Here is a 26,362-nt window from a genome sequence, read left to right as displayed (position 1 = left end):
GAACTTCAAAATGCTGATGTGCTCACACATCTCTGGGACAGTCACTACTAAATCAAGACTAGTGGTAAAATGGCAGAAACAGGCAGTACTGTTAAATGAGCCCTGCCTGCTTGCTCTTCCATCATGATGGTGCCAGGGCCTTCTAACCAATTTTTCCAAGAGTACTTTGCAGTCCAACTTGTGGTGTTCGCCCTGTACTTAGGTACTCCAGATACCTGGAGCAGTCCGGGGCAAATGTTCACTGAAAAGCTCTGCAAGCTGCAATAGGGAAGGTTAGCATAAAGTATTATTCTAGGAATTTAGGGGCACTCTCCTAGAAGCCAACTTTTTATTTCCCCTCTTCCCTCCCACAGAGTTCACCACAATTCAAGAGCTGTCTTGGGAGTCTTAGCCCAGTCTGCACTGCATGTGTGTCCATACCACAAAATGGATTCATGGGATTTGGCATCTTCCTTACCTGTCTTCACTCTAAAGCCACAATCTACCTCTATTTCCCCATCTAGGGGCTCAAATGGCTCCATCACATAGCGATTAATTCTCACGGGAGACCCGATACCCGTATGAGAAACAGTAAGTGATTTTTTTTTTTTACACTCTGAAAAATATTCCTGGTCTGTGGAAAACAGCTGGCAATTGTTATTCTGTATGTATCAGAAACAATAAGTAGAAAACCCCTCTAGGGGGAAGTCAATCGTAGTGGTTAGCTTCTGCTCACCAGATTTGCCCCAGCGAGTTCAGTGATGCTGCTGGTGCTGCATCTCCAAGGCAAAGCACGGGACATTACACAGCAGCCTATATTGCTGCTAAATTCAGTCCAGTGGAGAAATACAGGAAAAGTGCACTAATTATTAATGCTCAACCATTACATTAATTTGTTTTATTGGTATTTTCTATTGCATGTAGAACTGAAATAAGTTGCCCCACTTTTTTAAGGGGAATAGGGGAGGGAAGAGGGTCTGAAACTGAAACACAGAGAGAGCGGTATTCCAGATGACTTCAGCTTTCCACGTTAGAAAGTTTAAGCTTTGCAAAGATATAAGTCCTTTCCGACCATAAAATCTTCCTACATAAAGATATGGATTGTTTTACTGGGCAAGAACCCAGGTACTGATCCTTGGTATTCATTTCAGATCTCCATTTGGAGTTTCAAGGTGTGGTAATTCAGTAAAAGTCCCATCAGCAATCCCTGATAAATCAGAAGCTGTACTCCATGCCTGTCAGCATTCAAACTCCGTCCAGCAACATATAGTTTAAAGTCCTTTGACTGCGAGCATTGCATTTTCTTCAAATCTGACTCCTGTATAAAGCTGAGATTCTAAAAAAATATGGTTTTTAGAAAAGCACAGAAAGAACATGGCATTTGAAAAAAAAAAAAAACACACCAGAAACTCTGTACACTTGAGCAGCTGACAAATTTGGTCTAACAGTGAGCTCCATACCTCACACAATGTACTCTAGTTAACTGAGAGTGTGATTTTATGATTGGCTTAAGACAATTTAAGACTTCACTGCTGGCACTCTTCCCCCTGCTATTCCCAGCTAAGTGTTTCCACTGCTTCCCATGTGTCACATCTAGATGCAAGTTGAAACAGCTTGCTGAACAGACTGGAAAGAAAGACTCAGACAAGGAATAATCAGGATTGTTCCTTCTGGTGGCAGTCAGAGAACGGATCTGGCCAAAAATGTTAATTCTCAGGAAGACTTCTTTTAACCAGCTTGCTCTCACAAGGAGGTGGCAGGGAAACCCGGCCAGAGAGAAGGCAGGAGCCACGACAAAGCGTCTACAGTAGGGATGCAGCCCAAATAAACCATGGGATCAAGCCCCGAGGCATGATCAGGCATTGCCACATTTGTGCCTGTCTAGACAATCAACTGTATCAGCTTCAGAACAAAGGAGACATTTAGACTCACCAGTTCAAAAACTATTTTGAACCTCAGGATCCTTGCAGCTGACGGCAGTGTGCCATTCAAAAGGCCAACCCCATCCATACCAACTGGTGGAAAAGGGAAGCTAGCAATAGAGAGCACACCTTGTGGTCAGTGTTTCATTCTGGTATCTCATACAGAGAGATTCAAGCCAGGAGTCACCTGGTAAACACTTTATGTATCTTTTAAAATTACAGATACAAGATTTTTCCCCCAAAACTATTTATCAACAAATACAACAACTATTTACCAACAAAAGTGAGGCAGGTGTTGGACATCTACTGCTCTCGAATGCAGCATGCATCAACTAGCAAATGTCCCAGCTCCACACTGAACCTGCATAATAATTTTATTTATTTTTTTAAAGGAATTCAGATAAAAGAAAATAAACCACAATAATGCACTGCAGCAACACAGTGAGAAAACTAATTGCTGGCATTGTCAACATAGCAAGCATTTAGTAGAAGCTGCCTCAGTAGCTTCAGCCTTCACAAGTGTTTTGCCATTTGACTCAGTGAATCCGATGGCTTTTCCCCTCCTATTATAACAGGTGCCTCTGAACCAGGAGTTGCCTGACAGATTTATTATGGGACAGCTTTACTTTTTTAGCTTCCCTCTGTGGGCTTTAACAATTCAGACAGATGTCTCAACAATTTTCAGATCATTTTCATCGTTGTACCAGATGAACTTGGGAGTGTCAAGATCTTTCCTGCAACCCGTTGCTCAGGGTGAAAGACCCACTAAACAGCTGCCTAGCTCCTTGTGGTTTTCTGGGACAGCAGCAGTAATGCTTCCACACAGGGAAATACAATCCACATCACCTCATAATCCCATTTAACTCTCTCTGAGATCTTTCTTGTAAATTTTTACTAGAACTGTGTGGTACTCTATAGCTCGGTGTTTATCAAAGCTTCCCTGTGCTTCTGAATCATGTCTGGTAATGAGAAAGAAGAAAGATTTGCTTATGTGGTTTTTATTATGGCTATGTGCATTAAAAACAGGAGCTAGAAAAAAAGTCAGATTGTCATTCATACTTATTATTTTTTTTCTGTATAATTGGTCCAGTTTATATCTGCTGCATCTATATGACAGGAAAAAGCACGGCCTGGATGTGGTCAGAAAATAATATGTAATGGTGATATAAGGAACAGCAGAAGTAGAGTTCTGATAGCTCTGGTCCAGTAACTGTTTAGGGTAAGTTAACACTCCTTCAGTACTGAAATCCCAAGCTAACACTAACCCAGGAGGAAGCAACTCAACCACGGGACGCACAATTGGGTGTGTGCTAAATGATCCTAAAGATTAAAACTCTGGCTTTAACACAAAGCATGGGTTACTCCAAACTAAAGACATTTAAAGAGGAACTTCAACCTTTACAAGAGGAAGGGCTTGCTTGTGGTTAACAGCACATACTTGACATGCAAAAATCAGGATTTGGTTTCAAGCACAGCTACACAGATGTTTGTGCATGTTCTTCCATGTGACTCTGCCTCAGTTCTTTACCGTCTTCTGTTTCTGTCCACTGGCCATCTTTAATCGTGTCTTTAAGGGCACGTGTCTTTAAGGGCTTTAGGGTTTTTATATTTCCTCTCTAATCCTTATGTTTCTAAATAACCACGTGCAGTATGACTATCCTCAACGCATTATCTCCCTATGAAAACAGTGTCCTAACCTGGTCTTCTAGAAAGGTAAAAGTGCAAATAGCAATGTAAGTTCTTTATCAACAGCCCTGGCACAGCTCCCAGGCAGTGGTGCAGCAGCAGCGGTAACTCCACGCAGTGCCTAACGCAGGAGTGGACATTTGTAGATGAGACTGTGATGTTGGTGGGGCTAGGAGGGTGGGTGGTGTTGTGCCATCAAATGCCATAGCAGAACAAAAGATAGATTAAGAAGTATGCAATGGAGGTGGCAAATTAAGGACTGGAGATGTTGCTGGCCTGATTCAAAATTAAACACAGGAAATTCTGTTTAAACATAGGAAAAAGTTTTTTTGTTGTTGTTGTTTTTTTTTACTGTGAGGGTGGTCAGACAACCATCTCCATTGATCATCTCCGGACCATCTCCAGCTTAGACCAGACCATTTCAGTCTTCCAACCTCAGCTTTCTGTGATTCAGCACCATTTTCTATCCTGTGTCCAAGCATTTGCATAGAATCATTTAGGTTGGAAAAGACCTCCAAGATCATCTAGTCCAACCTTTAAAAGGAAGAGGAATTTGATGGTGAGCATGTATACCAACACATTTTGCACAGCCAGCTACTGCTAGGTGGCATGTAGCATGACTTTTTCCTTCTTCACACAGCTGCAGTGGGCAGCAGCACGCTGATCTTTATGTCTAGCAGCATGACACAGGCCAGGTAAGATATGCAGCAGATACTCCCTGTATTTCCTGTGGAGCTGCCACTTCAGGTTTCACCACTACATAAAACACCTGAATTTGCAGCATTGGCAGATGCTGCAGGCTAAGAGCTCTACATGATTTGGGCCCAATTTCCTCTTTCATTTTTCTTTACACTTTGATTCATCTTCTTTTTGTAATACTACTTTCTGGGAATATAGCATGATTCTGGCAAGCCCACCATAATTTGATTTTGCAATTTTATTTAATAGAGCCTGCTGCCAGCCATTGTAAAATCATCTCAGTTCTCTGTAGAAATAAGCAACAATATACTATGGTATATCTTCGTATTGCAGTAAAAGAATATAGTTATATCCTTACACTTACTAAATGACACTGGTTGAAGAAATACACTGAGAATATACCCAGTCTGGCAGTCCTGGGCCAGAACTGGTTTGAACTAACTGAGCTTAAAGCAGGCAAATACATTACTAATTTTTACCTTTGTAACAGATTTTTAATGGCCCTAATCAAACCCACCGCTCTCCTGCTCCTGATTAGTTTTCATCACCTTTAATAGTTAAGTGAAGGCAACCAGATTTCAAAATGAGGCACGAGTAACAGGAATCCATTTCTCCATGTGCTGTTGTTGAGGATACCTATAAATCTGCGTAACACTATAAATCCTTACACTCCTGTAGCTCCCGTTATCTCTGCAACCAGGAAGGCTAAATCTATTATCTTTAGTCAAAAGCTCCACTAGTGCCCATTTTGACTGATGTGATCCCTTGGTCTCTAGAGTGTTCGATAATAAAAACTCTTAAGAATTATAAATGGGAGAACTTCTGAAGACACTGACTTTGCTTTCCTGTATAAATGACCTAGTCCTCAGGGTGGATATTACACTTTTTTCTATTCAAGGGTACTTTTTCTCCTTACATTTCCTTCCAACAGTGGTTAGAGTCTGAGAACTTGAATAGAGATGGAAGAGTTGGATTCTTCTGTGGTAACATCAAGAAACAGAAGCCATGGGGAGAAAAAAAAAGAATGGAAAACAGAGAAAAAGAGACAAAACAGAAGGATCAAAGGAGAAAGGTAGCATGTTGTTACATGCCCATGGTATGAAAATGGTGTGACAACTGTGCATTGAAAAGCTCTGAGCATGGATGGGACAGATGGCCCAATACTGACTCTTCATGCTCTACCTGATGAACAATATCTGTACCTGAGAAGCTTTTGCTGGGTCCTCAGGATGAAAACACAAGCAAATACTGAATTTCCACTGCTGATGTTGATCTTGGGTGCAGCAACCTCACAGCAGGGTTCAGAGCAGAGCTGCTCAAAATGAAAGCAGTCTGGCAGAGCACCAAGTCAAAAAGGAGAGGTGGCACAGCCTTGGGAAACTACAAAGGTTTACCTCAAATTCAGGACAGCACTCATTTTTGGGCAACTGTTATTTTTCCTGTTTGGATGCTGTGACTTGACTGCATGCCATTAACTTGCTCTAATTGTCTTTAATGAGAGTTGTGAGGTGTTTAAGTAAGACTGGAAAAAGTCTGAAAGAAAAAGAACATTGATTTTGGTATGTTGTCTTGGATGGGTTAATGGCACATGTGTCAACATGAGGTTTCAAGGCTCTTTTCATAAAAAAACTCTTCCTGTAGTGCCAGAGATGGCTTGTTCCCCATGACCAGACCCAGTATAAAGAGTGTGCTGCGGCTTCTTTTTCTTCGCAAGGAGTGAAGAAAAGGAGTAATGAAGGAGAAGGTTACTCATCTGTTGTGGCTCTGTGACATTTTAAAGCAATAATATCAAAGCAGAAAAGGAGAAGGAACAAGTATTGGGACTGGCAAGCCTTCTCAGGCAAGTGTCATTCAGGAGATAAAAACTGCTGTCCAAGCCTTCATTAGGGCAGTGTGCTGCAACGCACAGCTTGTGCACAGAGGTAAGAGCCTTAGCCACTCTCTCTGCCTCTGGCATCGAGAATAACAGAAACCTCACCACTCCTGTCCCACAGTAAAGACTTCAGTTTTACAGGTGAGGACTCTTGACGCTTGTAGAGAAAACAGAGTCCAAACACAGCCCAGGTGAGCTGATACGGGCAATGCCAACAAACCATTGATCCAATCCCAGAACAGAGACCTGAATTTATACTAGCGTAGGAAGAGAATACAAACAGAAAATAATTTAAAGGTAAATTTTAATAAAAAAGACACATGCTTGGTAACTCACATAGTTGTAAATCTGTAAATTTGTAAATCTGCCAAAAGAAACTGTCCTGTGCTTAATTTTTAGAACCCTGGGTTACAAGTATGTGCAAAGTGGAAATAAAATTTTAATAGCCCTGGCCTTAGGTTTACAGTGGAAGAACACAAAACACCTAAAACCAACCCAGAAGTGCTGAATTATTTCCTATTTGCTAAAGTAAAAGCAGAGGAACAGGGGAAGGTGACTTACCAGCTTTCCAACTGCAAAGCAGGTGGGTGACAAGCCTCTTTTACATCGCTGAGAAGCATGACATGAACCATGGTATAGCTACACGGTTTTGCTATCTCGAATGCTCTACAATCTGCCATGAGCTTGTGCCTTATCCCATAGGGCCAGCTTTGTGTTTCATTTACTGGCTTAGCTGACAGGGTACAAAAGTGTATCCAGGCAGTTCCCTATTGATTTCTTAGCTGAAAAATGTCAGCAGTAAAACAAACAAACAAACAAACAAACCAAACAAATAAAAACCCACCTATTTTCACAGTTATTTCTAAGACAACCTGGTTAAATTGGCTCCAGATCTGACTAAGCAGGGAATACTTCACATCTCAAATCACAAAAATCTTGCTTTGAAATGCTTGCTTCTGGCTTGGGTCTTTCGCAAGCTCCATAAATGCAAAGACTGTGCAGAGGAGGATGTAAGCAGGCTCCATCAAAGCTCCTCCTCCCCGATTGAAAGTCATCCCTGAAATGCGCAGCTCAAAGCAGCTTGAAGATAATTGCAGAGTTGATGTGCGGAGACCGTTGCTTGTTATGCTGACCAATCCTAATTAATTATTTCTTTGTGATTCCAACTGCCTGTATCCATAAAGCACCGACAGCCTTTGTATTTTGGTATTATGCACTCTGGGTAAAGGTCTCTTCTGTGTTTTAAAGTGCCTAGCACAATTGCCTCTCGTATATGATCAGGGATCCCTAATGGTAATTGAAAACTGTAAGTGAAAAGGTAATTGAAAATATGAACAAAAAGCAGCTTATTGCATTTGCTGGATTAATGAAGAGCACACCAATGGGCAAAACATCCTATTAGGACGAAGCACACCTCCTGCTAAATAACAAAGGGAGAAGTGGGCTATGCACATGAGGATTCAGAAAAGAAGAATGTCAACATTAATTTAGCACGTACCTTCCATGAAACCACACTGCTGAACCTTTCAAAGCCGTAATGCCTCAAATCCCAGCATCTATCAGGCAGGTTTGCCTGGCCTATTTCCTCTGCTTGATACGAAAGGGAAAAGTGGCCCACTGTCACCCTAGCAACAGCCAGAGCCAGCACAGGAGATGAGCGGCTCCATTTCTGCACAGAAATGAACACAGACACACTCTGCAAACTTCAGTACTCTTGCCCAAAGTACCTCCTATAAAGAAACCACCAATGTTAGCTGGATGCTGTGGGGAACAGCATTCTTTGGTTACCCAAAGCTGGGACACAAGGGCAAAGAATAAAAGGACTGGGGTGCTGCCTAAGACCAAAGGTCCAACCAAAGCACCAGAAAAGGCTTTGAGCTGGTGAACGTCTCCCTAGGGAAAACAAGTCCTGGAAATAAACCATGCACAGACTGATCTTTCCATTGCCACAAAGCAGCTGTTGAGATTTCACTTGACTTGGGTGGTGCCTCCTGCCACTGTGTGCCTTTGCACTGGCACGAGGTCCTGCACTTTGCTCAGCTGCTCTCATCGCAGCAAGCAATACAGGCAGCTGTAGTTAATTCACCCACCAAATCCTTCCTATCCTCAAATCCTTTGGAATGTCCACGGAAAATCTTTGTCCAGTGGAGTTTATCCAGAACTTCACAAGACAGAATTATTCATTTATTAAATGCTGAAATGGGAGCCTCATTGGCACCAGAGGATAAGACCCCTGAAAAAAGAACAAATGAACCAGTGGTACTTCTGGCTTAGATAAATTTCATTTCATTAGAACAGGAGCTTCAAGTGAAGCAGCTGTAGATAATGGAGACTCTGCTTTTTAATTTATGAGAGTTTACTTTGCATTATATTAGGTCCTAATGGCACCATTGACCAGACTGTTTTCTGTACAAGTGATGCCACTTTCTGAATCTCTTCCCCAAATAAATTAAAATGTTCATATCATAGTTGTATTTTTTTTTCCTAATCTTTCTTCCACAATAATCTTTTCTTCAAATGCATGATGCATCCTCAACTGCCAGCCTGCAAAACAAAAGCATTTCTCTTTCACCTAACTTCTTTTACATCAATGTTACTGTTGCTCTCACACTGTCTGACCAGACTGACCACAAAAATCCCACACAAAATGCAAAGCTAAATACTGCTCCTTGTGAAGCTGCATCAATATAATTTGCCTTGGAAGCAGAAAAGAGAAAGAGAGAGACAGTCCTGCCTCCTGAACTTTTGTGTCTGTGCTGGGACGACAATACATCCTTGTCCTGACAAATTACCAGTGTTGAAATACAACTGTAATCCCCACATATTGTGGATAGCCTTGGTCAGCAAGACAGCAAGGTGACCACACAGCGTGACAAACTATAGCTGCCATACGACTGAACATTACTTGTGCAAACAGCTAATTTAATAAAAATGAAGACTTAGAAAATTAACGTTACCTTTATTTTTAAAATATGCAGCCACACGAAGTTGTTAAGAGACCAAAACCTAATGAGAAATAATTTACTTATTTGTGCCTTGCCTTCTGAACTTACTTGCCAAATAAGCATGCTTACTAGGCAAACCCAAACCATCACCCAAAACTGTGATTTGAGGGGAAAAGCACACACCTGGGGTAACCAGTCAAATTCAATACGCATTTACTATTTGTGGAAAAAGTCAACTGGCTGGATTTTGCCTTCCAATCATTTCAAGAACTATGCCTGCCAGTGGGAAGCCAGCAATGTATTTAAACAACAAAGTTTAGGAAAAAGATGAGCTGAATTCTCTTTTTCTCAGTTGTGTGCACACACAGAGCAGATGGAGAAAAGTCAGCAAGCTCCCTGCTAGTCGCATCAGCTCAGGAGCCAGACATTATGAATACTGTCTGATCCAGCTCTTGCTGAAATCAATAAAAGCTCTCCACTGAAGACCATGGGAGACAGAAAATAACCCTCTCCATGCATGGAGAGTGTGTGAATGAAGAAAAACTGACAGCTTTCTTCCCCTCTGATTTTCATGGTGCTTCAAGATCCGGTTTATAAAATGCAATTACTCATCTATGAATTCTTGATCTGCTTCCTTGGCATAAGTAATACTCTAGTCTGTGTGTGTACCAGGGAGACAGGCGTCATCTTGCCCTTTGAGGAGTGCTGTAGATACAGGATGTCCTACAACTAAGAGAATGGTTTGAGTGGGTAGATAGAGGACTGAAAATGCACTACTTGAAATTGCTTTAAAAAATGCCATTTTGCTTTGGTGAAAAAGAACACTAATCCAGATATACTAGGATTCATCTTTTATCAGTAGGATACCCTGAAATTCAACTATCATAAACAGAAAGACTGTGACACTCGCTAGAGCATCTATCGCCTTTGAAATCAACAAAAAGCTTCATAGGATTTGTTCTCAATTGCGTCCTTGGCATCAGCGTACAATAAACATTCAATTATTTCCACATGCCCCAGCTCTAATGACATTCATCATTACAGATTCATTCAGTTGCAGGACCCATTCACATTGGCCAAGCCGTATTTACAGATTTTGTTCTCGTTTTGCCTTGTGTTGATATGACTTCTAATGTTTACGATTTTACACATGGCTTGTATTTCAGTCACGAATCTCCAATCAGTTTAATTTATATGCTGCTTCTAGACATAGATCCAAGAAGAGAAGGAACGAGGGCTTTATTGTGTCAGTGTGAGCTCCATCATAGCATTGGGTTGACGTTAATAAATAGAAACAGGAGAACAAGAAGATGAGATTCCATTTCCAAAAAGTCTCAAAGTTATACTCACTGCTGGTAGAGGACATGCGGCTGTACTCAGACCTGCAAGACAAAGATTTCAGTTAAATGGGGCTCTATCGTATTACATCTAACAGAGAGAATAAAAAATGTACCAAAACTAATTCACACTGCATAGTAAATTAAAGTCCACTTCGTATGCTTATTTATTTATTTATTTATTTTTAAGGAAGGCAATAACTGGAACGAGTTTTGAACATGGCCTCAGAAAAGCTTGTACAAATTTTGAAAACACTTATGTAGGCTGAGTAAAGCAATGAGGGTTTTTTCTAGGGATGGCAGTGGCTGGTAATGCTGCCTCACTTCAGGCATAAAAATAAAGCTCAGAGGCTTTCTATTTGAAAAGAAACAGGTTGCTTCAGATAAAGATTAGGAGCAGAAGTCGACTAGATTTTGACCCTGTTCCTCTTCTTTCTTGTCTTATATTGTCTAAAAGCTGTTTTGCAGATGTCTTTTTTTTAAATTATTTTATTTTAAGAGAACTCTATTCACAAAATTTTTATTCTTCTTTGGACACAACTGGCAGGGAAGACCCCAAAAGAGAGGACTGAAAGGTAAGCATTTTAGATTATAAAGGATTTTTTTTGTTTGTTTTAGAAAACCCTTTTCCTCTTCAAGACATCTCTCAGCAAAAACATGGGCTAGGAGTTCTACTTCAGTGCATACTGGGTTATCCATGAGAGCTGTTAAGAGTTTTGAGCACTACTGCAGTTAATTTTGCAGCTGCACATAACCCCAAACTTCTGAAAGCCCTGTTCTGGGCTGATTAAAACTCACAAACACGGCCCATTCATGTCCTGAAGATCCAGAAACATTAAAGTAAAACAAATACGCCAAACAAATATACTTTATTTATTTATTTATAATTCATTTCCATTTCTGAGGCCCTGTGTATGACTTCTGAGTGCTTGATTTTGGTCATTCACAGACCCCCCACTCCCTTTCTCTCTGATTCCCCCAAATAGACCCCACTCGCCAGAGCCCTCTCCCACTTTTAACTTCTTGCATATATGCCCTGCAGTGCCCTCAACACAACAGGCAAACTGTTCATGGAGACATAACACAGTTCTTGGATCCACACCTATTATTATTATATTGTATTATATTGTATTGTATAAACAATTCCAACAAGTTTGCAATATTTCTTTAAATCAAAAGAAGTGCGTGAGCCTTGACTCCCAAGATATTTGTCTGGAAATAGATAACATCTAAGCATATTCTTAAGATACCTTGATACTCTAGGTTCTCAGGCATCCAAGGGAATAAAGGCTATCACCCCCCAACAACTATAGTGGCTGCTTTAGGTTCTGATATGAACTTATCTCTGCAGAGGAAACAAAGCAATGACAGTCATCCCCACGTTTCATAGTCCAATGCTTAGCGCTTGGTATCCTGCAGGTAGGATGCAGGACTGCTTCTTTAGGTGAGGAAGAGCACAAGGAACTACCCCCAGCTCTTTTTGCCCATCCTGCTGGACCAGTGAAAAATGACACCACCTGAATTTTTTACAATACCTATATGTGCCTGCTACACAACACCTCCTCCATGAATAAAATGTTCCCCCTCCTCAGCCACACTTCCCCAGGACCCTTGTATAACTGGGAAAGGTAGAGGCAATGATGGCACGGGCAGAGGGAGATCTTCTTCTTCTTCCTTCTTCTGGGCCATCTCCACACCACTCGCCCAACCCTGGGCAGGTTCTGGGGGAGGCAATCCCAGGGGCTGGTGCTGTATGGGGGCATAAAGCTGCAGGGTATGTTCAGCAACGAGTCACTTGGGTATCCTTTGGCACCATGCATATTTGTAAGGGTGTTAAAACTGTGTAGCATGCCACTCTTCACAAGCCCAGAGGCAAGCAATATACACCCAGCTGCCTCCAAGCATCCCAAGCAAGGATTCATTTGGTCTGCACTTCTGTTTGAAAACAGCCCGAGGCTTTCCTTGCTTGTATCTGCATTCAGCAGTTGGCAGCTAATTCCAGTGGATCTGCATTGCTTGTGTTTCAGATAGGAGCGAGACAACATTTTGTCTTTTGCTTACTGCAAATAGAAGCAGCTTTCTATTACTTCACACTGTTATTTTATTATCCCAGAGGGCCGCAGGCATATTACAGGGCATGGAGAATTAATGAGTCCTGAACCAAGGGAGTGTCATTCGGCATACAGGCAGGCCATGAAAAATGAGACAAGAAGAAAAATAAAAAGATGGGGAGTGAAAAGGGAGGAGACAACAGCGTGCTCAGAGACTAATTGCACAGACGCATTTTAATAGGCTTTAGAAATGTATTGTATTTTTTTTTTGTAATTCTAATATGGTTCAAATTAATATTTAATTCATGTTTGTTGCAGAACTGACATACACAGAATTAAAATTAAAAAAAGGGATAATTAAGCTTAAAGGCTTAGGTTAACCTCAGATACTGAAATAAGGACTGCACTCTCCCTGAGCTCCATCTATAGTTGATAACGAGAGGTCTCTCCCTTGCTGTTGTCTAGAGATGAAGCCTACAGAAACTATATTGCTATTGTAAGACCCTTGGCTACATACCTAAAACCAAATGGGATGAATATGAGCCTCTCTGTGTACTCTCAGTGCCAACCTGCATCGTCTTTTGTCCTTCTTCTGACTCCTTCCCTACAACTTCTTTTGTCTTAAATCTACTACTTCTTAAGAGCAAAAACGACAATTAGTAAAATCCTTAATATTTCAGCACATTAGCACAAACCATTCAGATTCATGGCATGCAATGGTAAGTGGTTTACAAAGTAGGAGAAAAAGAATGTTTTTCCTTATAGTCATCCTTGTAGGATACTGAATTCTAAATTAAGTACAGAAATAAACAACTCCTGGGTCATGTAGGCTCTCGACATCAAGCAAGTTTGTTTCCTCCCATTCTTTCCATCCCTGTTTTAAACATCCTGAGCATCAGCTCCTATCAGTTCCCCTGGGAAATGATTCTCCCGTTGGGATAATTCAAGACTAAAGCACTCTCTGGCTCTAATGGTGAAAGACTGGGGTCATACTGCTCAGAGGCTCCCAGCCAATTACGTGGTCTTGCAGCCAGCAATTTCCCCTGTGCTACTGATAGATATTACAGTACAGATAAAAGGAAAGAGATGTTCAGGACAGAAACTGAACAAATGGAGGACTGTTCCTTTTATGGGCACATAATGAGAAAAAAACGATCAAAAGGGGTATTGGAGCAGTGGGAGGTACTGAAAATTAGGGCAAAGAATTTGTGCTTAACGGCCAGCCCACCAGCAAAGAGGAGCTGTGAGCATGTCAAGAGACATTAAAGTAGGAATGCAGAAGCTTGAGATAAATGTGGGACCTAGATTCCCACTAGAGCTGTTGAAGGATCAGGATGGTGCATTATCGGAGAGCGTAAGTCCATCATGAGCACAAAGGATCCTGAGCAGTCCTCTGAGATCAGCCTGCATTGTTCATTGATGATTATTAATACAGAGCTTCAACATACCCAAGAGGGGGAAACAGCTCACTGAATACCAGTAGCTGCTAGCACAACCTGCAATTTCTGAGTACGATACATAAAAACACGCTAAACCCCTTTCTTTGTGGAAGAAGTGCTGCTACGTAAGGTCTCTCTGAATCACAAAAACAACCCAGGTACTTCAGCATCTCACTGTGCTTGGGTTACTTAGGTCTGATGATCAGCCGTGGCACAGCATCTCATTAGCAGTGCCACACTGGTGACACGTAGGGTAATTAACAAATGTCATCAGGGGAGCTGTGTGGGACTGAGGTCAACCAGTGTGAAACAGTCTGCACCTGTACCATTAAAACCTCCGGCCTTCCAAACCAGCCTGGCAAGAGGTCTTCTGCAAATGGTCTCTGGCCACGGTAACATGGTGAAAAAAGCTCCTGGCTCTCCCAGGAATCCCATGGGAGAACTAGGTGGCCCCATCCAAACTGATGCCATTGACCATTTGAAGTATTCAAGAGTATGGACAAAACTGTCTCAGAGCTCAGAACACCCCCACAGGCTGTTTAATGCACGAATATAGCTAAAAGTAGAGTTTCTGAGCCAAACAACATCTCCACAAGGCAGTCTGCTGTGTAACATGAACGTATCTCTCAAGTTATCCTAACACGCTACTACACTGCTTTGTCCAAGATCCCCATTGCATAGACTCCTTAGTCCCCAGAAACAAAATAAAATGCAGCAAAACCAAACCAAACCAAATCAAACAAACAAACAAAAAAATCCCCCACAAAAAGTCACTACCACGTAAAGTTTACTAGCTCCTCTGTTGTCTACTCCCTTAGCTTGCCTAGGACCAATGGTATGGCACCTGATGTACTCACATTTTCCCGTCTTCTCTGCCTACAGTTATTTCAATTTCACTGTTTCATATAAGAGCTGCATTAAGCAGCTTCTTTGCCTTCCCTCCCCCAGAAAGCACTCCACAGGGCACACAGGAGGATTTTATAGCAGTTAGAGTGCAACGTGTGAGACAGATTTAGGTTTGTAGCTCTGCCTTGGGTTTCTTCTCACCAAATTCCTGTGGGTCAGATTGCAATCTGTTTCACTAATACCTATCCAACACAAACCCATTACCTTCGCTGTACTTCTACTTGTGTAATCAAGACGACTGCAACGAAATAACTCAGAGCAGCTCGTCTCAAAACATCTTGCTCTGGATTCCCAACAGAGTGATGAAGTCAGAGGATGGATTCCCACAGCCCAGCTGTCACCACCGCACTCAAGAGCTTATTCCCAATACCTATGTTTGAGGCTGAACATGAGAGACATCACTACTGTCATCCCCATCATCGTTGTATCAGGATGAAGTGTTGCTTCTAACCTTCCACAAGGCACCTGATGAGGCAGGACCATGGTGTTTTGGTTAGCACCCCTGCCTTGGCACCCCATTCCCCACACCGTGCTCCCAGAGGGATGGATGCACCAGGATGCAGATAGCACACATCTGCCTCCATGTAGCATCCCCTCCTGGGGTCCTGTTCCTCTCAGCCACAGTTAGCTGACAGAAATCTCATTCCTGCTGAGACCTAACCATCGTGGTTATCAGTCAAAGGGGATTTACAGTCAGTTTCAGTATTGCTTTCAGCACCCAGCCCTGGAGCAACACACTAGAAAGGTCTGCCTTCCCACAGGTTCAATGAAACAGCTTCACTCCAATGGTGAAATCTGATCAGAAAGGGTTACTCAGTCCCAAATCATGACAAAAAGCTCAACTTTATGTTGTTTGAATGTCAAATCACAGACAAATTGTACAGCTTGACACATCTAGAATGATGTATATCTACGAAGTGAATGTTTCAAGAAAAAAAAAAAAAAAAGGAAAAACGAAAAAAGCCCCAAGGTTAAAAAAAAAAAAAACAATCTCAAAATAGGTTTCAGCAGCAGTGATTTGTATTCCTGAGAGTTTCACATAAATGGCTGAAATCTGTGACAAGAGACTGACTTGTCATATTGAAGGACTACCGTACAGACGACAAAGTCTTAAGTGTTGAAACCCTTTAAGCTAGAAGCATATGACAGTGACATGGAAACAACATCTCCTCGCCCCAGACAAGTGGCTCGTCTACTCATTTAATAATTTAAGCAGCCCGATCTGACTGAGGACACACGTGTACTACAACATTCTTAATACTTGTAAGTGGGGTACACCCTCTTTTTTACAGGCTGTCCTGTCTCCCATTAACAACTGTATTTTCTGAGTCTCACACAGGTTACAGAATTGCAACAAACAAGAAAAGGATTTTTTATCTGCTTAACAGATAAGTAAAAGGAGGCTCAAAGAGTTTGTGACTTATCCAGGGTCATGCATGCAGCTAAGGACAGAGCCACAAGGAAAAATAATGAATGTGTACAGCACAACCAAGAAGTTTTGACAATCTCTATAGAGATTAATTTGGGGAAGATAGCCACAGGAGAAGACAAAAAGGATGGATTAAATCCCCCACATAATAACTACAACTAAATAGTTGTGGATTTTGCTAAATATACATTAAAAATAACTGCTGCATGGTACAGTGCCCTAAGCCTATGCAATTTTTTGTCTCTCTGTTTTGAAAGGGATTTCTCCATACATCTTTGAACTTTCCTCAGCAGTTTACTGCTACCAACTGCTAGTACAGTTTTCCTTCTTCCTAAAATTCATCAAATACTCAGCATTTAACTACTAGTGGATGTGGTTTGCACCATTAATAAAACCTTAATATTTAGGTTTTTAACTTATACAGAAAAAAAAACCCTTCTACTTCAATACTTCTGTGCATTGAGAAGAGCATTGAATTTCAAGTCTTCGGTTGCTCTAAAAATATGAATGAAATTTTTGAAGTACATGAGGAAAGGCTCAAGTTGCAAATTCAAGTCATTTAAGTTGAAAGTTATAACTTCTCAAAACTGTAAATGACTTTTAAGTGAGGAAGGCAAAAAATGAAGGGCTTAGGCAAAGTTTGACACTGTTAGCAAGCTAATGATTAAAGTGTGAACCTCCTAAGGCATTGTCTCTTACAGATGTCTAAGGGAACTTGTGCAGTTCTGCTGGGAATTGTCACAGATAGTGAAATCTTCATTAATGCCAGTTATCTCACTGAAGTGTTATGCTCAGTTAAGGCACATACACTTAATAAAAAGGAGGGAGCATACCTATAAAAGCAATCCTCGAATACAGCCAACTGGGCCTAACAAAAATTTAGGAATCAAACATTTAAGACTTTGGGTCTGAGAAACTACCGGTTTTCTACATTCATGATGCTTCCCTCTGGATATCAGTCTTGAATGCAATGAATTGAACCAATGCGATGCATCGAACCAGTGCTTCACCACTAGCCTCAGTGACAACAAGAATCTTTCTCATTGCTTCAATTTGGTGTGCCTAATAACTTCTAAAATTGTTTTAGTTTGCCACTTTGGGTGTTTCAGACCCCCCCCCCCAAACTTAGCTCTGCTATTCTGAGTAAGGATAGTGAAATAACAGCGTTTGCATGGCTTGTGAAACCAAGAAAATTCAAAAATGCACTTTTCTACTACTCATTTTAAGCAGCTTAGTATGTTTTTTTTCTAGCCTTTTTGCTTTTCTCTATGATCGATCTACAGTTCTAAACATAAATATTTTTCCTCCTTTTAAATCCTTTCTTCTACTTGTCTTCCACTCTGTTGGCTTTCTAATCAATGTCCACCTCCCCTCCCCAAAAGACCATTTTCTTCCTAAAATTTCTGGTTTTATAGTACCAAAACACTACAAAAAACATTATAGCTGAAAACTCTCAGTCTCCCATACTTCTGGGCTAAAAGATTTCAGTAGCAGATGAAATAAGGGTTTTACACAAGAAAGCTCAAAAATACATTTCCTTAGAAGACACACTTAGTACAGGCAATGTCTCTTAGACCCAGGATGGTCAAACTCTTTCAAATCTCATTAATAAATAGCCAATATAAACTAATTGGCTTATACGTTCTACTCACTCTATTTAGGTACTTGACAACAACAGCTCAATCCATTCTGATTGGATTCAGTCACTTAAAATACACTGTTTTTGTTCTGCAGCCTGTTTGCCAACCGTATTTACCGAGGCAAATGCAGTACGAGGAAGATATTTTCCAGCTGATTAGGAAAATGAAGGCTTAAAACTGTAACTGAGCTTTCCTGGAGCACAGACCTTTGCCTGCACTTGCAGGTGGAAGCTGCAGCAAAACCGTAAGACGCGGATGGGGTACTTGATGTACGAGGCTGGCTGGTTGTTACAAACAGCTTCCATGGCACAGCCTCCATGTCGGAGCTCACACGCCGTTACGTGCAATTATCGGGATGACAGTGGCTCGCAGCGCCTGGCTTTACTGCAGGCACTGCACGCTATTGTTCCCTGAGTGACAGAAAGAGAGCACTCGACGTAAACCTCTTACTGAATCACTTTGACAGTTGTCTATCCTTATACTTTCACAGGATGGTGGCTGAACTTGAAAATTGTTATTTATTTAATTTTTAACCGTTGAGTAATTAGAGAAAAAGACAAACAGCTCAGTTCAGCGATGTCTAGGATGGGACTGAGACAAAGCAAAAAGCAGATCGTCTGGTAAGAAGAAAAGGCAAGTGCTGTGAGCAGTTGGGTTGGTGAGAAAACTGAAATATAAACATTGTGAAAGAGACATACGCAACATGTTTATCAGACTAAATAGCTGCTAAACAGAGCTAAAAATAATAATCGAAACGCAGAGACCTATTGCTTTTCCAAATAAACTCCCGTGGTTATCAATTGCCATATGTCCTCGTTAAAGTTCCTCAGACAGACTCTTCTGCTAAGCTACACCTTCCAGTGTCAAGCCGGTGACAGGGATGCTTCATAAAATCATCAGCTTTAACACCTCACCAACACCAGACGTAAGTGGCTGTCGTGCTCATCACTGAGGTCTGAAGGCTAACATCACCAGCTGGGGCAAATCCTTCCCAGCGCCCCTCCCAAGGAAATGCAGATTTCTCTATTCTGGGTAAGCACAGCAAACTGAGAGTGACTTGACCCATCGAGGATGTTTTGAGCTTTGAACCAGCCATGAATTCAGTGATTAGTTACTCTTCCTTTCACCCACATTCCCTAAAGATGTTGTTCCAAGAACTAGAAAGAAGACATGGATTTTTTTCCGCCACGTGACACATTTTAAAACTTTCACTGCCAGATCTGTCTGCAATACTACAACTATGTAAGATGAAAGTCCTTAGCTTCTCAGACCACAGAAGAGTTAAAAAAAAAAAGTTATTTGAATTAATAGTTGGTAAATGAAAGAGATAGCCATATTTCATGTCTGTTTTTTTTTAATTTATAGCACTGCAACTTCAGTTTGGGTGCCGTGCACCTGACACCACTTTGCAAAGAATTAGCTCTACAGTTTTGTTATGCTCTCAGTCTCATACACCAGCACAGAGCCCCAGCACCCCTGTATGTGCTATTATTTATCAGTATCAGTTTGAGAGCAGGATAGCGTCTTTTTCCCTGAATCTCAGCACGGGCTGTCACAGTAGCAAGAAGGGAGAAAGTGAAGGAAAGAGTCAGAAGGCTGTCCAACCTTGCTGCACCTGGGTGTGTGCACACCCTCAAGCCCATGCAGACAAGGGACCAAGTGAGACACACTGTAGACAAGGAGCTGGGGGGGAGGGAGGAGAGCTAGGAGAGAACAGCGTAAAGGGGAGCGTAAACAGCGTAAAGGGGAGCAGGCAACCTCTGTTCATCCTTTTGGGGCTGGAGAATGAGCAAAGGCTCGCTGCTGTTCCCGACACGATGACCCGGCAGCAGCACACAGGACGGGCAGGGCAGAAGCTCCCTCTCCCTCCTGCAGAGGTGGGCTGAGGGTGGGAGCTGAGCGGGGGGATCCCGTGGATGATCCCTGCAGCTCCGTGGTCTCAGGAGTCATCCAGCTTACCAACAGAGCAAGCTGGGGCACGGAGCCAGATAAAACCGTCACTCTGCCTGACTTCAGTGAGGCACTTACAGGTCGGACACCCACCGGCAAAGCTGAGGGCACTTTACAGGCCGGTATGGTGAGCATCGTGACAACACTAACCCCATTTTGGGGCACCCACAAATCTAAGCCCATCCTCAACACAAACTGTCCCGGGCTGGCACGAAGCCCTCAACAAGGCACCCCCGGGCCCTGCCCGCAGCTTTGTTACCTTCCTCCAAGGTGCATAACGAGGATGATGATGGTGGGGGAGGCTTTATCCCAACCAGCCCTAAGAGGCTGGGGGGACCGAGGGCTTTCCCAGCGCGGGGATGCCTCAGGACCCCCGGAGGCTCCCACCCCCCCCCGGGCGGTGGGGCTGAAGGATGGAGGGACGGGAACACCCCGGTGCTCTCTGCCCCCCCCCCCCCAAGCCTCTCCCCTCTTCCTTCCCTTCCCAACCCCGTCCCTCCCAGCCCTCCCCCTCTCACCCTCCCGTCTCGGCTCCCGAGTCCCCGCAGTCCTCCTCGCCGCCGGGCTGCTGCTGCTGCTGCTGCTCCATGGCGGCGACGCCGCGGCTCCGTCCATGCCGCTCCGCTCCGCACCGCTCCGCGCCGCCGGCTGCGGGAGGGAGGCGGCGGCGGGAGGCTCCGGACCGCCCCTGCACGGGGGTCGGGGCCGAGCCTTTCCCTCCCCGGCCCCCCCCCCGACGCAGCCCGGCCTCCTGCCGCAGCCCCGCCGGGCGCTACGGGGGGCTCCCGAGGGCGGCCTCGCAGTCGTGGGCTGAGTCCTGCGGCCTGCCGCCTGGCCTCCCTGCGGGCCGGGGAGGGCGCTTTGAAAGTGACCTCCAGCAGGGTGCCCAGGACCCCATCCAGGCGCCATCCAGGAGGAGACCCCACAGCCTCTCTGGGCAGCCTGGGCCAGTGCTCAGCCGCCCGCCCAGCACACAAGTGCTGCCTGGTGCTCAGAGGGAGCCTCCTGCCTGCCCCTTGGTGCCCACTGCCCCTGGCCTGGCGCTGGGCACCCCTGACAAGAGCCTGGCTGCGGCCTCTTTGCCCCCTGCCTGCGGGGATTCACAGCCCTGGGTGAGATCCCCCTGAGCCTCCTCTTCTCCAGGCTGAGCAGTCCCAGCTCTCCCGGCCTCTGCTCACAGGAGAGGTGCTCCAGGCCCTTCCTCACCTGGGTGGCCCTCTGCTGTATTGTATTCGACTGCTGTTATTCAGGCTGTAGCAGACTACAGGAGAATGGGGCAGAACTGATTTGTCACCTCCGGCTCCAAGCTGGGAGACCACTGCTTGTGTCTCCACCAAATCAGGTTCGCACAACATCGGAAGCAGTGTTCCTGTGTTCCCTGCAATCTAGATACTGTGTGACAATTAAAAAAAAAAAAAATCCTGCCCCAGACCTGAGAAACTTCTTCCATTGATGTTCTGTGGAAAATGTCAGATTTGATGAATGGGAATTTTCAGAAATCTCAAGCAACCGCCTAATTTCTGTCAGCTGTTGGAGATAGCTATTTGCAGAAAGTGATCAAAAGTTAAAAGTCAGCATGTTTTTTGTTTGTTGGTTTGCCTGTTTTTTATACTTTTGTTCTATTGCCTTTCAGAAAAGAAGGAAAATGGTCAAAATCTCAACATCAAAAAATACTAGACTGGACCAGGAGGTAGAAATGCGTCACATAAGCCAGGAGTAAGACATGGTAAACTGGTTTAGTTTTCCACTAGTACTCGTTTAGCTATGTCTACATTGTACAGCATCGAAGTCCTTTATTTTAAGATATGTTCATGATTGCCAGTGGTGCAGTAAACTGTGTATAACCAACCGTACAGTATCTCAAATCAAGAGTAACATTTAATTTTGTTTAGAAGGCTCATAATGGATATAGCTCACACAACTGTTGTCTCTAATAGTTTATGGCCGTGGTTGTCTAAAATAATCTGTATCTGGGTGTGAGTGCTGTAAAATGAGAGGGAACAGCTTGGGAACAGCTGCAAAGGTGGTTTCAGCACACTGTAGGAACAACGAGCTTTTACCAAACCCAGCAATGCTTGTCCTGGCACTGGTGAATTCCCACTGCTGTACCAAAGAGTGCCACAGGACTCATGCACAGCCCTGCAGCCTCTTGGCATCACAGGTTGATCCAACATGTGTCTCCAGTGGTCTTTAGGAGAGTCTTTCAGTCTCTACTACTTATCAACAATTAGAAAAAATCATACCATTGCATAGGAAACTTGTTTTGCGTGCATAGCATTTTGAAAGCAATAAAAATGATTCTTCAGTTTCTATGGAGGATTTAACGTATTTCAATAAATATAATGCTTTAAGTATGGGATGAGCCCCTCTAATTAGAATCCCTATTCCGTCTCTCCCTCAGTGGTTACTAAAAGCTAGTTTGGACAAAATTGTAGAAAGTGCTCATACAAAACTGTCCCATGCAGGCACATACGCAGTACTGCAGAACTTAAGGAAACAAACTCTTCTGTCCTTCATAACTGGTATACTGCCATCTAAATCAACGTATTCACTTACACAACATTACATGCATGCAGTTTCTTTTAGGATTGGGACCAGAATGCTGTGCTCTCAACTTGTTAATATTTGAATCATCATATTCAGGTAAAAGGCATTAATGTATTTACAGACATTGTGTGTGTTTAAATGATTGATCCAGGGCAAGAGAGTGGCAAACCTGAGACAAAGATTCAGTATATCTTCATTTCCAGCTTGAACATGTTTTGGGAGCAGTTAGATATTTATTATCCAGCAACTGCAGTGGTGATGGAAGACCCTGAACCCCTGAAGGGCCTATTCAGAAGGTATTTATTTACATTCTGTATTACCAGGATGGGACAGACCTTGATGTCTCTTAGTCTGCAGACATGTATTTATTTAGTTAGTGTAACTGCCTTTAAAAGCAGGTCGCTTCCACTCACTTTTAAGTGTGGTTTCAAAGTGAAATAAATTGACTCTAGCCACCATTGAACTGATTTAAGATGTAACCAAACCTCCTTAAATATTTAGAAATAGATTTAGTTAAATGGATATATTTCTGTATGTTAAATTTTAGGTGGTCAGGTAATAGATCTTTTCCATTTCTGACTTTTATTATTCTAGTTAGTAATGTTTAAGCACTGGCATATGAGAGGATCTGGAATAGATTTTATGCTGCATTTAAGATTAATTTATTCCATCTGTCCCAGGGAGGGAAAAAAGAAACATTCTAAGGAAATATATAATTAAGATAGTAAGTAAAGCTACCACAAACTCTAGGCTCTTTTATTTATACATTTGCTTCATTTAACTCTGTTTTATTCTGGTCTTTCACATAATTATGGTGAAAAGAAGACTTCTCTGCATTAAATTCCAAGCATTTCAGAGATTCTAATGAACGAGGTGTTAAGTCTTAGCCTTTAGCTAGCTTTTCTCTGCTACCAGCGCTTCACATTAGCTCTTCTGTATGGTTTGTTGAAAAGAGAGGTTAAGTTTTAATTACTTTCTTACACTTATGAGGCTATAATAATGGTGTAAAGATAAGGATAATAATAAAAATATTCCTGGGTTAAGTTTCCCAAAATTTCAAGCCTTTCATTAAATAACATTTAGTAGCAGTGCTCAAAATGTAGCAGGAGAAATCTGCAAGGAAGACAAAAAATTAACCCCCCTCTCTTGTCAAAAATGAATTAACACTGAGGACATGCAAACCTCCTACTCATCCCTCGCACACTGGTCTGAGTAGCTGAGAGCAGGCTGCAGGAGGGGGCCGGCTGCTGCTGGATGAAGGCAGAGTAGAAAGCTGAAAGCCGAAAGCTGAAACCGTGTCAGATCATACATGCACTAAAACAGGAGGCAAAAGCATCAATTTCCCTGGTGGATCTACACCTGGGTTCAGATTTCAATCTCTTTTCTACTCTCGATCTGGCAGGCTATCATCTGTCTTGCATGAGCCGTGAGGATGGGGTGCGTGACAAAAGCATTAGTCCAAAAAGGACTCTCTCTAGCCCAAAAAGGAGTAAGCAAAAAAGAGGTGGTTGTTCTGTTTGTATGGACGTCCTACTGATCAAGGTATCACATACGGGATATTTCTAGCCTCACATTTCTTTCTATAGTGGTAGAGCTTCACTGTAAGGTAGGGAGAGAGGAGAAAAATGTGTCCCTTCTCATTTAACTTAAATTCTGGTGGAAGGTGACTCTGCTAGGAAAAAAAAAAAAAAGTCCTCAATTCAATTCTTTTCATGCAGCATTTTGGATTTCTCTCTCTCTCTCTTTTTCTCTCTCTCTTTGGTGCAATTCCAGAAGAAAAGCGACAGATGCCACAGCAGTTCCTTCTATACATTAGAGTCCTATTTCTGAAAGAAAGAAAAACCACCTGGCTTAGAAGGTGGAGAACTGCTGATAAAGACAAAACACAAGAGGATTTTTCATTCCAGACTAAAACTTTTGAAAACAGCCCATACCCATGCTGGCCCCATCCTCGGCTATCTCATTCTGTAGGCAGAATCCTGATCCTCCTGTGGGGTTCTGAACTCTGATCCTGGCACTTACCCTCCCATTCTAGGTGCTGCAATGAGGAACGTCTCGATTTACAGGGCCTGGCCTTCGTAGAAAGGTTTTTCTCCTCCAGTCCCAAAGGAAATTATCACTCTGCAGATCAAGATTTTGTTATCATTCAGCACTGGACTTAACACACTTGGTTATGGATTAAAAAAACATAAAGACGATTGCTCTTTTGGAAGGAAGGGGAGTTACGGCTTGGCAAGTGGTTTAGTCTTCATGCTAGGTCAGCCCTAAAGGGCTGACTTTCAGACTGGTAAATGTTGCCAAAATATTTGTGGCAGTTTCTCACATAGGCTGTTGGGTCGTTGTTTTTTTTTAAAGGTTATGGTGAGGTCAGGTCCATTTGTGGTAGGTCTCAAGCCAGACACCCAACCTCCTAAAATTCTACAATTTTGAGGTAAAATACAGCTATGCAATAAAAAGCTGTTTCTTCAAAGCACCGAGCAAGGGTTTTCAGTGGCGTTTAAGGGAGTTTGGTTCCCAGGTCCCACTATTCTAAACTTCATTTGAAAACCCTAGCATGCACACTCCCACCAAAGTTCATGGTACAGCACAGCAAATATGTATTTTATAAGCAAATTGCTCTCTTTTTTTACTTGAATTCTAGTACATTAAAAATTTTATTGAAAACTTGCAGCACTCAGTAACAATTCCTATAAAAACTTGAGTATTTGGAGTCCTTTTCTGTATCATCCCAAAGCCGGGGACTCAAGGGGAGTACAAGGGGCTTGCTGCTCATATGTGCAAGGATCAGCACCCCATTTGAGCATCCCTAATGTGGCAGCCTGGTGTACAAGGGCTACCTGCCACAGCTTTGCAAAGGGATGTGGAGATCACACAGGTGAATTTCCCTTTTTCTGGTCACCATCTCCTGTAAAGAAGCCTTGAGCTCAAAGCATGGACAGGAACTGTCAGAGACCATGGGTGTTACTCTGCACCTCTCCTTTGGTGCCCCATACGTGTGCATCAGCACAGTTCTGACAAGGTTGTATGGGATTGCCACTGGCCTGGAGAGGTACTTTCAAGATCTCAGTGGCTGGATAGTCCTACGAATTTGAACATATTTCCAAGTACTCTTTGCCTGCTTGGCCAGCAGCTGCTCTCATCTGTGCTGGCTTGTGGAGAGAGATTGTAGTTGCCTTGTGTGGACTTGCTGAGTTGGGGGGGGAGGGGGGGGTAACGTTTTAGCCAGAGAGAGGGTTAGGTGATGCTCAAGCATTTACCTCATTTCTTTTTTGATGGAAGTGCTAGAATGCATTAACTCACATCCATTACAGAACAGTGGAAACGTTTCCATTGTCACGTCTAAAGGAGTGCTAGCAAGTGTCATGTTGTGCCACGTATGTGAGAAGATTGCCAGGAGCGCAGACAGCGGACCTTCTGTCCATTTTATGAGGTCAACGAGACAGTTTTGGCTTCTGGCAAGTATCTAGAGCCCTTCACATATACTCAGCGTCAGTGCTCTACGAGGAATGATGATAATGTTCACAAAAGCACTCCTCTGATGGTAACCATGACAACTTCCATTAAACAAAGCTTTTCGTGAAACAATGTGTTTTACAAGGCAGAGGAAACATTTACTTTCAAGTACCAGTCTTGTCCCCACTGATGTTCAAAGAGGAAGAATTAAACCCCTATGGCAGTAGTAGTAAATATTATAGCAGCTTTTATGTGTAGACTCTTCTGAAGGGAAAAAATGATCTTCTTTTTTTCTTTTTTCTTTTTTTTTTTTCCACTGCAGCTGGTCATGACAGTAAAACATTTTACTCTGGAAAGCAGCAGCTACACTCAAAACACTGTTGAATCTCCAAGGGAGATTTTATTTCTGAATTGTTTTACCACATTTGTAAAAATCCAGTTTTGAATTACCTGTGGCATAAATTTTTAATCAGAAGATTGATAATCAGATGGGCTTATTGGGTTTC

The 26,362-nt window shown here is 42.7% G+C and overlaps 1 protein-coding gene across 1 annotated transcript in view; it reads right to left on the bottom strand.

Annotated features, from left to right (window-relative positions):
* Positions 1–20,445, bottom strand: part of FAM124A (family with sequence similarity 124 member A) — a 40,909-nt gene extending 20,464 nt beyond the window's left edge. The window contains exons 1-2 of the mRNA XM_035542812.1: positions 20,375–20,445; positions 10,455–10,486 (exon numbers count right to left, since the gene is read on the bottom strand). Coding sequence (XP_035398705.1) covers positions 10,455–10,486; positions 20,375–20,445 — 103 coding nt within the window. The remainder of the gene's footprint in view (positions 1–10,454; positions 10,487–20,374) is intronic.
* Between the last annotated feature and the right edge of the window lie 5,917 nt (positions 20,446–26,362).

Source organism: Cygnus atratus, chromosome 1, assembly GCF_013377495.2.
Source record: "Cygnus atratus isolate AKBS03 ecotype Queensland, Australia chromosome 1, CAtr_DNAZoo_HiC_assembly, whole genome shotgun sequence".
Taxonomy (NCBI): domain Eukaryota; kingdom Metazoa; phylum Chordata; class Aves; order Anseriformes; family Anatidae; genus Cygnus; species Cygnus atratus.
The sequence above is the reverse complement of the archived record's forward strand: the minus strand, read 5'-3'. Positions and strand labels throughout refer to the sequence as shown.